This window comes from Vicia villosa, linkage group LG7 (genome assembly GCF_029867415.1).
Source record: "Vicia villosa cultivar HV-30 ecotype Madison, WI linkage group LG7, Vvil1.0, whole genome shotgun sequence".
NCBI lineage: Eukaryota > Viridiplantae > Streptophyta > Magnoliopsida > Fabales > Fabaceae > Vicia > Vicia villosa.
This window is the reverse complement of record NC_081186.1, coordinates 137,275,916-137,289,737: the sequence shown is the minus strand read 5'-3', so window position 1 is coordinate 137,289,737 and position 13,822 is coordinate 137,275,916. Positions and strand designations below refer to the sequence as shown.

Sequence of the window (13,822 nt, the reverse complement as noted above, 5' to 3'; positions counted from 1 at the left end):
TATCCGTTTGTCGACTTCTTTACATGTAACTATACTATTTTGACGATTCTGGAGCTGCTCATGCACTTATCTTTACATTTTGGGACTGTTTTTTATCGGTTTTGCTTCTTCCCGTAATCAAAAGTCGGGCTTAGGGTCTGAATTTCAGAAAACCGACTTTATTTTTGAGTCCGTGGGGACGTTTTACCATAGCCATGTAAATTTCGTTCAATTCCGACAACTTTCTTTTTTGACGCTTATTTTGATTTGTACCGATTTCGTTTCCGATACACTTGTACATGCATGGTTTGACTTCCATTTGACTTGTATAGATTGTTAGCTTATTAAGAGTGTACTAATGTGCTTTAGTTTGTTTGATACAGGTTCAATGGCTCCGGATGGAGATGCTCCTAAAGAAAACTCACAAGAAAACTCACAAGAAAGAGATGCTCAAGAAAGAGATGCCACGGATACAAATGCTCCACCTGATACTGAAGCAAAAGAAGTTGCACGAGGCATCACCATTATGAAGGGAATCGTTCGACATAGAGACCAAGGATTAGTATACCGTTTGGATTGGAATTCTGATAAACAAGAAATTGGTCCTAATTCTGCAAAGTTGACAAGCTATATTGGTACACTTGTTCGTATGCATATTCCGGTCTCCACAGCTAAATGGAATCTGAAAAGCGAAGAGTTGGATGCGAAAAAAAAAGCGAATTGGGACGAGCTTCAGGTATATATCATATATGGTTAATTGTTGTTATTATCTTGATGATAAATTGTTTAAATTACTTATACTAACACACTATGCGTATGTTTTTTTGCAGAGGACTTTTGAGATACCAGATGATCGTAGACGCTACATACTTAGTTTGGCCGGCAAAAGATATAGAGGGTGGAAAGCTTTTTTGACAAACACCTATCTTAAGGATAAAGATGGAAACTTTCTTGAAGAGGCACCGGGACGGCCAAAAAAGTATGAGATCTTCATTGGTGAAAAAGATTGGACTGAGTTTGTAAATCAAAGAGATGAAGATTTTCGGAAAAGGAGTGCCACGAATAGCGCGAGAGCATCCAAACCCGCGTATCCATACAAAAAAGGGCGTATGAGATATGCACGCTTAGAGGATAAACTTGTAAGTAAATAGAAATGCATTTTAATTAATTGTCTAAATGTGTTTTATTTGACGATTTTATCATTTGTGTCAATGCATAGTTAGAGGAGACTAAAAGTGAGGAAACCTCACTTCCTGTACATGTGTTGTGGAGGGAAGCTCGTGTGGGCAAGAATCAAGCTGTCGATCCCGAAGTTCAGAGAGTTTTTACTGAATGTGTAAGTATAATATTGTGTCTTTAATTAAATCAAATGTTTTTTAATATATAAATGGATTTTTAATGTAAATGAATTACAGGAGACCTTGTCGCAATCGGCATCCACCGATGAGGGGAGCGTACTTAGTAGAGCACTAGATGCTCCTGAGTATCCCGGTCGGGTGAGGGGTAAGGGTCATGGTGTGACTCCAACCTCTTTTTACAAGAGTCCTAGGAGAAGAAATCCTACCAATGAAGAAGCGTTGCAAAAGTTGCAGGAATTGCAAGCACAAGTCTCTGAATTGCAAAGAGATAAAGAGATGTATATGAGAGAAAAGTGCAACACTTCATCGGTGAAAGAAACTAGTGATAAGGCTAGTATCAACTATCAAAGGAAATTTCCCGAGGTAATTATAATTTTTTTACCTTTTAAATTGTTCTATTTTATTAATGATAATGACTTTATATTTACTATTGGTTTAGGGCATTTCATCTTGCCAACTATACTTATCGGAACCGAATTATCGACTAGTTGGAAGATTTACTTCACCATAGACCGCTCCCGGATGGACACCTGAAAGTATAGGTGGATGTTGTAGTAGATCATGATGCGATGCTACCGGTACCTGACATGGTCTCAGAGACGACATTGCTGCGAGATGCAATAGGATCATTTGTTGCATGGCCCTCGGAGCTCATTACCATTAGTGATGAGGTATATTGAAAATGATTATGAATCATTTAGTTTTCGAATGTCAATTCTAAACCGTTTATTAATTATTTTTTACATTTTAATTTTAGACTGCTCCTATAAAACCCGCAATTAAGGGTAAAGGGATTTTACAGGAGGAGGAGTCCGTTGCATCACTAAAAGAGGTACATTTAAAGTGTTAATAATTAATCTGAATCTAAATCTGCATGATTTTATGGGCCCGTTTGTTTTGGCTTTTTCTAAAAATGATTTTTATAGTGTTACAAAATTTTGCGACAAAAGTTTTTATAAAGAAACTTTTTATAAAAGCTTCAAATGAAAATTTTATTTGAATAATTATTCTTAAAATGTGATTTTAGGTATTTCATCTATTTATGGGGAAAAAATTTGGATATCAAAATTTCAAAAAATCACTTAATTTTGAAGCTATTTCAAATAGATTTTCATAAAAATCATTTTTGAAATACAACTTTTTTAAAAAATTGCGATTTTGACTAAGTTTTGGTCTTCAATAATCTATGTTTATGTTCTAAGATGTCAAAATTAGTGTTTCATTTTAGAAAAAACGAGTATAAAAAGACTTGTAATATTTTGGAAAACGGTTTTAAAAAATCTATTTTCAAAAATACAAAAAAAAATCTATTTTTTTAAAGCTGAAACAAACTGGCCATATATTTTACCTAACTTATATGATTTTTAGGCATCCGCTCGGGAGTCACAACAAGTGACGCAGCAAGTTCGTACCGTACCACCCACTGGTCCTCCGAAGCCAGCGGGAAAAAAAGGCGGTGCTTTTGTGCCTCGATACCGGTCGACGCTCGCAACAATGGTTGATATGTCCGATATGAAGGATGGTGCTTTACGTGAAATCGATATGGATGAAAGTGTCTTCGGTATTGAATTCAAGTCACTTATTACAATTGATGACTTGGAGGAGATTTTTAGGCATGATCAACTAGGCGTCACTAACATGCACTCATACATCCGGTAATATTCACTCATCCGATATATTATTTAATTAGTCCCACAATATAATTTATTTACACATTTCAATGAAAATAATCTAATGTTTATTATGTTTTTATTTAAGGTTGTTGTATGACAGAGTGTTGCGCGGGAATCCATTGTCTAACAGATTCCGTTTCGGGTCTTCCGCCATTGCAGCGGAATGGCAATTGCTTCGGAACCGGAATCAGTTAGGCAGCGCTTAGTCGATAGATTCATGTCCACCGGTAATACAGAAAGTCTGCATCTTTGGGCGTATAATACCCGACCAGTAGGGTTAGTTTCTCATTCTTTGTTCATCTAATCTCTGTTTCTTTTGTGTATAGCAAAATTTTCATATAACCTATTGTTTTAATTTATAGAGCACACTGGTTGCTGCTTGCTATCAACCCTATAAGGGAAGTCGTGTATTATCTGAATTCGGTAAATGGTGAATGGACCAATTATCCGGCTATGAAGGACATCGTTGATTTGTAAGTGGGATCGTTCTAAATATATATTCGTGTATATTTATATATTTACTTATTTGTGGGATTGATCTAAACATATGCTTTTATATATTTGTTAATTAGATCAATACAAGTGTTCCGAAGTCAACGGGACGCACAGGTATCCCGAACTAAATCTAACAACATTACTTGGATCCAAGTGCAGGTACATTATTTTTCACAATTTTGCTTATAATATATTTATGCTACTTGATAAAACAAGACAACTATAGAATCTTATTTGTTTTTCTATGTAGTGTCCGCAACAGCGAAACAGTTACGATTGCGGATACTTTGTATTGAGGTTTATGAAAGAAATCCTTCAGGCAAATCAATTAGAGATTCCGCTCACGGTATGAATTTATAACTTAAGATAATTTCATATAATTTATTACATTTAACTAAATGTATCATTCATATTATGTTTTTGTTTTGTAGTACCTTGACGAATTCCGTGCTGCTGGGTACCCGAGACTTAAGTTGGAAGAAATAAAAGAGGATTTGTGTCAATTTTATATTAAGCGCTTTTTCATGTAGGATTTGTGTCGATTTGAACTATAATATTATTGATGTTGTAATGATGTATATATAAAATTTTGGATATTATAATGGTATTATATTAGTATATATATTGTCTTACTGATGGCTGAAATAATATCGTCGAAAATAAATTACAGGTCGAAAATATTACAGGTTGAAAACATATTACAGGTCGAAAATATTACAGGTCGACTGAGAGGATTAAATTACAGGCTGCACATTAAAATACCTCATTTAGCAACGACAGCGCTTTTAAAAAGCGCTCTTAAAGGTCCACCTACTAAAGCGCTTCTTAGTAAAAGCGCTGCCAAAGATTAATAAAAAAGCATAAAAAATAAAAAAAAAACGCAACATATGAAAGCGCTTTTGGAAAAGCGCTCTTATAGGGGGGCTATCAGAGCGCTTTTTCCAGAAAAAGCGCTCTTAAAGCCCACCCTATAAGAGCGCTTTTCCAAAAGCGCTTTCGTATGTTGCGTTTTATTTTTATTTTTTACTCTCACAGGGGGGGCTATCAGAGCGCTTTTCTGGAAAAAGCGCTCTTAAAGGGGGGGCTACAAGAGCGCTTTTTCCAGGAAAGCGCTCTTATAGGGGGGCCTACCAGAGCGCTTTTTCCAGAAAAGCGCTCTTATAGGGGGGGCCTACCAGAGCGCTTTTTGAAGCGCTTTTGTTACCTACGCCAGCGCTGCCTTTCACAGCGCTTTTAAGCGCTTTTAAAGCCCATAAAAAGCGCTTTTAAAGCCCTTCCGTGTTGTAGTGTGCATTTGTGATGATTTTTGAAATCTTTCTTTTGATCATCAGTCATTTCGCTTCTCGTGAGCCTTACACCAGTAGCTTTAACAGGATGTTTGTAACCATCCAACAGAAGATCCCATAGATCAGCATCCAGACCAAGAAAGTAACTTTCCAGTTTATCTTTCCAGTATTCAAAATTTTCACCATCAAATACTGGTGGTCTAGTATAACCATTGTTACCATTGTATTGCTCAGCAGAGCCAGATGTAGATGCAGTTGGATTTGTTTGAACTTCACCAGCCATCTTTTACTGAAGCGTTTTTCTCTTCCTGAATCTTTTCTAAACACGGTTAAGTGCTTGCACCTTAGAACCGGCGCTCTGATGCCAATTGAAGGATAGAAAAACACTTAGAAAGGGGGGGGGGGGTTTGAATAAGTGTAGTTTCAAAAACTCGTAAGATAAAAATAATTTGCACAAGTATTTTTATCCTGGTTCGTTGTTAACTAAACTACTCCAGTCCACCCTATACAAGGTGATTTACCTCAACTGAGGATTTAATCCACTAATCACACAAGATTACAATGATTTTCCACTTAGACAACTTCTAAGTCTTCTAGAGTCTTCTGATCACAACCTGATCACTCTAGGAACAAATGCTTAGACACAAGCTAAGACTTTCTTAGAGTATCCTGACCACCACGTGATCACTCTAATTACAACTGCTTAGACACAAGCTAAGACTTCCTAGAGTATTCTGATCAACACTTGATCACTCTAGTTACTTACAAATTAATGTAATCAATTCTAAGAGTATTACAATTGCTTCTTAAAAGCGATAATCACAAACTGTGATATTTCTCTTACAGATTTAAGCTTAGACTCACTAAAGTATTACAACAGTAATGTAGTGAGGTTGAAGATGAAGTTTCTGAGCTTTGAGTTGAACAGCGTTTCAGCAAGTTTTTCAGAATAAGTTCGTTCAGGATTCGTAACCTTGCTTCTCATCAGAACTTCATATATATATAGGCGTTTTGAGAAGATGACCGTTGAGAGCATTTAATGCTTTGCGTATTCCGTACAGCATTGCATTTAATGTTTCACTGTTTTGTCAACTACCTCGAGCCTTGCTTTTGCTGTGACTACTGACATTGCCTTTAATAGCTTCTAACGTTCCTTTTGTCAGTCAGCGTAGCCTGCCATCTAGTACTTGATTCTGATTTGTTCTTTGTAAATACTACGTTGAAAATCATCAGAGTACAAACAGCTTGGTGCAGAGCATCTTCTGATCTTGATCTGCTTCTGAGCGTGATTCCATGACTTCAGTGCTTCTGCTTCTGAACTCAAGTTCTTCTGATGCTTCTAAAAGACCATGTTCTGATTCTGCTTGACCATCTTCTGATGTCTTGCCAGACCATGTGCTGAAGTTGCATGCTGAACCTTCTGAGTCAAAGCTTCTTAGTGCTGATTTGTGCATACTCTTTATATATTTCCTGAAAAGGAAATTGCATAGGATTAGAGTACCACATTATCTAGAGCAAAATTCATATACATTGTTATCATCAAAACTAAGATTATTGATCAGAACAATTCTTGTTCTAACAAAAGTCAGAGCAATCGTAGTTCCCACTTATGCTAGTGGAAGCAAAGGATAAGAGACAAATGTCATCTAAATGTTCGATGTATCTAATCTATATCATCACATACATCTGTTTGATTTTGCTTGAAATCTTTTCATTATAAGCCCTGGGCTGTGCCACTTATGGCGCTTAGAATGACAAAGATGTTTTTTTTTTGTTTAGCCAGCCTTGTGGCAAAAACTTTCAATGAAGTCAGCCTTGTGACAAAAAGTTTTGATTAAACAGCCAGCCTTGTGGAAAAAGTTTCAATGAAGTCAGCCTTGTGACAAAAACTTTGATTAATCAGCCAGCCTGGTGGCAAAACGGTTTGATTGATTAGCCAGCCTTGTGGCAAAAAAAGTTTGATTGATTGTTTGTGATGATATAGATGAGATACTCCTATCGTAGAGATGATAAATGTCTAATCTCCTAGGGTATTTGATTTGGATATTGGGGATGCTTATAAGAAGCCCGTGGGTCCTTGTACGAAGCCCAAGAGGAGGCTATCCGAGGGTCCTTGCATTGTAAGCCCAAGAGGAGGCTATGGGAGGGACAATCGAGGGTCCTTGCACTGTAAGCCCAATAGGAGGCTATGGGAGGGACAAGTCGTTTGTACGAAGCCCAAGAGGAGGCATGGTATAGTTGGTTTGAGCTCTTAGAGCAATTTCACCGGGAAACCATACTCTATGTCCTAACCTAAACTAGGGAGATTCTTTGCACGAAGCCCAATAGGAGGCTATGGGGAACCTAGTGTTGTACTAAGTTGAACAAGCATATATAACACAATCACAAATATGAACAAGTACGAACAAATATGAACAAGTACATGAACAAATATGAGCAAATATGAACAGTTATATATAACAAGGTGTGTGTATACAATGGAGTTTATGAAGGAAATATACCTGTAAGGATGATCCGTTTGTATGCACGGGGGCTCGGGACTTATACTCGGGGAGAGGCCCATTGAGTTTATTCAAAAGCTACGTAAACAAGTATTTACAAGAGGGCTTGGGACTTATACCTACATGGAGGCCCATGGTATTTTTGGGAAGATTTAAAGGAAACCTTCATTTTTGATTTGTTATTCTAGGTTAAAAATCAAATTGATCGAGGTATGTACAAAAAAAGTGTATGTACAATGAAATACCTAATTTCATGTAAGGGAATGGGACTTATACCTATGTAGAGGCCCATGTTTTATTTCATAAAACATGGTTGATTGTTTTGTTTAAAAGCGCGAGGTTTTGAAAACAGTTTGAAAGTTTTTGTTTTGAAAGAAGTTTTCTGTTTAAAGAAAAACTGTACAAAGAAAAGGAATGGGACTTATACTCTCTAATATTCGAGAGGCCACGTGTTTGAAAATCAATTGATCAATCCAAAAAGATTTGATCAAGAGTTTTTTTTTTTGAAAAGAAAACCAAAAAGAAATGGTTTATTGTTTTTGAAAAACTTTGATCGTTCGTTTTAAAACAGTTTTGAATTTGAAAGAAATCAACTTAATTAAGATAAAAACAAATTTTATGCTTAATTAAGACCTAAGTGATTAGGGTTTGATCACAAAAATAATTACAAGTGATTAAGTTTGAAAATCAAGTGAAAAAACTATTTTTTAAAGTATTAAAACATTTAAAAAACAAGTCATTTTAAACTTAATAAAAATATACCAAATAATAAATATTTTTGTGATTTTTTTATATATTCATAAAATATATATATTAAATGAATAATGTACAAAAAATGAAGTAAAAATGATGAATTTTGATTGGTTAATTAATGGATTGAAGTTGTGAAGAAAAATAAAGAAAAATAGTGTTAAAAAAAAGAGGTTTTGTCTTCCAAAGGGCTTGAACCCACGCCCTTATGCTTATCAGCCAAAACAACAACCAACTGAGCTGCGCGTGCAGCTTATTAATGATACACGCTCATTTAATTATATTTAAAAACAAGTGTTTGAATTTTCTGAACAAAAAATGGCGCCAAGAACACCATCCCCATTTGATTTTGAAAATCTTTGAAACTGGATTGTTTTGATCAAGTAGATAGTCTATCTTGCTCGATTTTTCATAAGGAACATGATTGTAACCTTTAATTTCATTTATTTCCACTCTAAGGCTATCAATTTTCTGATGAACACGAAGAACCCTAATATGACAAATCATTGTGAAATCGTGTATGATCATGATATGATGCAATTGATTGAGGGTTATTATTCAGTGATGGTGCAGAAACAAGATGGCAAAGCAATATTTCATTTATGATGCATGATTCATGGAGTTTGAAGTTCATGAGCACTTACCTAAAAAATGGCAAAACTAGAAATCGAATTTGAGCCTGGAGGTGTTACAGATGTTGCTGCTTGATCTGGACAGCTTCAATGGACCTTATAGAACATGTTTGGATGCTTGGAGTGAATTGAAAACACCTGGAGCAGTTAGTGGTACCCGATCTGCAGTAGGAGTAAGTGAGAATCGAGCTTGATGATTCTGATGTTTCAGGTTGATGACGAGTGTTTGGATAGTTCATATGTGATATATATGAGATGTTAGAAGTGTTAACTTGGACAGAAATGAGCTAGAATGGATTTTGGCATGATAAGGTTCATTTAATGTTCATATGGAGGTTGAAGAGTGATTCTGAGTTTTAGGGTATTTTGGGGTGTGTGAGTGGATCAAACACATCCCATATGATGTTTATGGAATGTTAGAACCATCACTTTGGCCATAACTTCAAGGGTTTGGAGGTTGGAAATTCTACCTCTTTGAAAACTATGAAACTTGCAATTCAAGAAAGAAGAAGAAAACCTATGATTATGAGGTTTTGGTGTGATTTTGAAAGTGATTTGAACCTCTATTTATAGGCCAAGGATTCTGAATACAAAGCCTTGCAAGTTGATCAAAGAATGGTGATTTGGCATTTGGAGATAAAGTGGAATCTTTCACATTAAATGCAAATGGTTAAAATGACTTAATCATGATTAATCTTCTAAGATTCTTATCTTCTTCCATTCTGATCTTCAAATAAGAAATATCTTCCAATTATTGCACATGTGTATCATTGCTTGCATCATTTGGTAGAGTAATGCATAACTTTGGCAAAAAAGGGCTTGTAATTTCAAGTGAAATGATCACTAATGGCAAAATTCAAAACCATAGCTATGCTTCATATTTTTTCATGATCTTGGACATTTTGGAAAGCTCATGTTACACACTTCAAAACCCTAGTTGAAAGTTTCTTCAAGACCTTTAAGGAAATGGGTGAAAAAGATCCATGAACTTTGAAGAAAGTGAGATTTTAAGTGAAATTTTCAAAAGATACCAACTTTGAAGCTCCATATCTCTTAAATGGTTGATCTTTTGGAAAATCATTTTATGTGACAAAAGTTGTTTATTGGATCAAAATCTACAACTTTCATGTTGGAAGTTTTTTTTAGTTTGTAGGTGAAATTTTGAGTTATTCCCTTCCAAAGTTTGGAAAAAATCATTGAAAAACACTTAGAAATTTTTCTAAGTATGAAAGTCAAACTTTTGACTTTTTGATTCTTGATTGATTTTCTTGATTTTTCTTGATCAAATGACTTCATATATCATATATTGATGATTCAAAACTTCAAAAGTCATGGTTGACCAAAATTCCCCAAAAGTCAATGGTGATCTTGTACAGTTGACTTTTTCAAACGAATCGCGTTTCTGGAGATTTCAAATGAACCAGGCTATCCTCACCAAATGAATGGTATGAATGGATCAAATTGAATTATTGGAGGACCTTGAGCCATTGTTTAAGTTGTGGCACCATGTTCTGATTAAAAAGTCAATGGTTCAGGTGAATTAGGTCAAAAACCCTAATTGTCGACCTGATGAGATTGATGACTGTGGATCTTAAATTGAGATGTAATTTCCATTGGATATTGTCATAGGGATTATTTGAAGATGATTGAAACCTTTGAGTGATCCCCTGGAGCTTTTTAGGGTTTCCCAAATGTGATCCCTGATTTCAGTCCCTGATAGTTCAAAAACCCTAATCTGATGATTTGAAATTTCACTGTTGATCAGTCCCTGTGTTGGAGATGTCTTGAGTCAATAGATTAGGTCAAAATGATGTACTTGGGGTCTTGAGGTCATGTCCCAGGTCATTAGGTCAAATCCTGAGTAAAAATTAGGAGTATGCTATCTTCAGTCAAAACCCTAATCTGATCGATTCAAAGCCTTTGAGCTTGTTGAAATGGATTTTTGAGGGCCAAATGTTGATTGTTGATGAAGATAGTTCCTTTGAGATGAAGGGAGAACAAAACCCTAATTGGTTGTTACTTGTACTGATGAATGATTTCTTGTTTAAATCCTGCTGAGTCACAAGTAGCAAACACAAACTATGCAATTTATTAGAGATGCAAATGATGCATATGCAAATGATATGAGGTGGTATATTAGGTCAAAAATTTGGGTATGACAGTTACCAGTATAAAGGTAACAGTGAAACAAAAGAAAGGGGTGAGATATCAAACAATATAAATAGGGTGATGATAAACAGTATATTCAGGTTCAAGTTATAATAATTATCGCCTTGTGGTATAATCGTTACCGTCTAGTTTACTTCACTGTTTCAATCAACAACACAAGTCACAATATCTCACATAAAATCATATTCAAAGTTCACATCAAGTCACATAAATTCACACATAAAACCACATAACATCATAATCACACAAATGAAATGCGACTCTAACAAATGCACATGCATGTGGTACCTGTTAGAACAAGATTTGTTCTGATCAATATCTTAGTTTTGATGATAACAAGTGTAAGAACAAGCATACACTCACAAATGAGTTTTTGATTCATGGCAAACATCACAAGAAACCAAATACAAAAGCATAAATGAATGACTCAAGACAATGGAAGATTATGAAGCTCAAATCACTCAGAAAATGGTATTGCATCTGTTAGGTCGACCAAGCAAAGCCCTAGGTCGACTCAAAACCAGAGCAAACTCAACAAAACTGACAAGGTCACTGTTAGGTCGACTTACCCACACTCCCAGGTCGACCTAAACTGAAGAGTTTTTTCTCATATCACTGTTAGGTCGACCCACTCACATCCACAGGTCGACCTAATCTGAAGAAATCTCCAAAAAGCTGAATTAACTGATTCTAGGTCGACCTAACCTACCAATGGGTCGACCCAACTGGCAACAAATTCAATTTGGCTCATTTTACTTCTATTAGGTCGACCTAAGCACTAAGGTAGGTCGACCTATCTGCTGAAAACTTCCCAAATCATGTGTTCACTCTGCTCCAACATACCAGCAACTATATATATCATTCCATGTTAATTATTCAAACAACACCAACAACTGAAAGATACACAAAGGCTTCTCATCTTCGTTCTTCATCATCTCCAACAAAATTACACATAATCATTCTTGTGTTGAGGGTTAGTGATCGAGTTCGATAACGTCCATGGAACGGAATTGAAGATTCCTAGTGGGTGAAGATTTGTGGGGTTTTTTGGTGAATAAAATCTGAGGGTTTTGTCCTCCAAGATTGGTGAATTTTGGGGGTTTTTATCAAGAGGCTTCATCAAGGATCCAACTGAGTGTGAAGATTGAAGAACAAGTGTTCAAGCAATTCAAGACACTGCAGAAAGGGATCAAAGTGAAGCTCTTGGAAGACCTTGATCTGGCTCAAGATTAAGGGGGAAGAAGATTCAAAGGATCAACAAATTTGGTTTATTGTTTATCGCTTTGTTTTCTTCTTTGTATAAACTGCTTTCAATATTAATGGAAGATTTCCCAATTTCAATTTGGAATTGGGGGCAGACGTAGTCGTAGCGAGGACGATCGACGAACTGCCTGAACAAATATCGTGTTCTTGTCGCCTTTATCTTTTCATTTACGTTCTGTTCATATTTGGTTATAATTGCAAATTGATCAACGATTCAAGTGTTAAAATTGTGAATTAAGATTCTGCATAAACATCACAATTCACCACATCTTGAACCACCATCAATTTGAACATTATCACCAAGTGTTTGTCTTTTTGCTTCTTCCATTATCACTGTATTGCAAACCAAAGTTTATCAAATTAGAAGTTAATCGATTTTCTGTTGTGAAACATATTGATTCGATAACATATCATTTCATCGTTATCTCAATTATCTTGTGGTTTTGTCACATATACGACCCTTGCAATAACGGTCCGGAATAGACGCAAGTCGATTCAGAACTGCTTTCGCTTTAGTTTGAAATAATTCCGAAAAACTATGTGAGATCTATTCATCCCCCTCTAGATCCTTAGGCCAGCGTCTAACAAGTGGCATCAAGAGCTCTGGTTTATTCCGTGCTACGTGAAACACTTATTGGAAAGATGGCTTCCGAACCTAAAGGGGCTCACAATAGAGCTCCAGTTTTCAACGGTGAAAACTATGGCTATTGGAAGGATTGTATGTGTGTCCATATCAATGCAATTGATAGGAACATCTAGACAGCTATTGTCAATGGTCCCTTTCAGATCTCCATGACAAATGCAGCTGGTGCAGTTGTTCCAAAACCAGAAAATACTTGGGATGCTGAAGATGAAAAGAGATATGGATACGATTGGAAAGCGAGAAACATTCTAATCTCATCTCTAGGAGTTGATGAATACTATCGCGTTTCCCATTGTAGATCCGCTAAAGCTATGTGGGACACATTGCAAATTGCCCATGAGGGAACGGATGATGTCAAACTAGCTAGAATCAATACGTTAACTCAAGAGTTCGAACTCTTCCACATGGAAGACGGTGAATCCATCGAAAACATGCAGAAGAGATTCGTTCACTTGAAAAATCGTTTAAATTCTCTTGATAGACCTGTTTCTAATGCAGTTGCTACTAACAAAATCTTAAGATGTTTGAACAGGGAATGGCAACCCAAGGTTACAGCAATAAAGGAAGCGAATGATCTAAACACTTTAGACACTACCACTCTCTTTGGTAAACTAGAGGAACATGAACAACACCTTAAATGCCTTGACATGCATGAGAAAAGGGCAAAGAAAGAGAAGAACATGGAGAAAGAGGTAGAGAAGAAGTCAATAGCTCTAAAAGCTTCAAGCTCCAAGACCTCAAGACAAGAGCTAGAGGATAGTGATACAAGTGATGATGAAGACTCCGATGATGAGGAAATGAGACTGTTTGTGCGAAGGTACAACAAATACATAAAGAAAAATGGAGCAAAACACTCCGACAAAAGTTTGATCAACTATAGGAAGCAATTCAACAAGTATAAACAAGATGAAAATAACAAAGGAAAATCCAAAGGTCCTTGTTTCAATTGTGGTAAAGTTGGTCATTACAAACCGGAGTGTCCATACCTTAAGAAGGAGAAAGAGAAGAATCAAAGCAAAAGTCACAACAAGCCTAGAAGAGCCTACATTGCATGGGAAAGTGATTCCTCAAGT

General features: G+C 36.1%; 1 protein-coding gene across 1 annotated transcript in view; it reads left to right on the top strand.

Annotated features, from left to right (window-relative positions):
• The first annotated feature begins 1,889 nt into the window (after positions 1 to 1,889).
• The window catches only part of LOC131620252 (uncharacterized), a 38,888-nt gene continuing 26,955 nt past the window's right edge, over positions 1,890 to 13,822 (top strand). The window contains exons 1-4 of the mRNA XM_058891251.1: positions 1,890 to 2,008; positions 2,095 to 2,169; positions 2,706 to 2,992; positions 3,096 to 3,176. Coding sequence (XP_058747234.1) covers positions 1,907 to 2,008; positions 2,095 to 2,169; positions 2,706 to 2,992; positions 3,096 to 3,176 — 545 coding nt within the window. The 5' untranslated portion in view covers positions 1,890 to 1,906. The remainder of the gene's footprint in view (positions 2,009 to 2,094; positions 2,170 to 2,705; positions 2,993 to 3,095; positions 3,177 to 13,822) is intronic.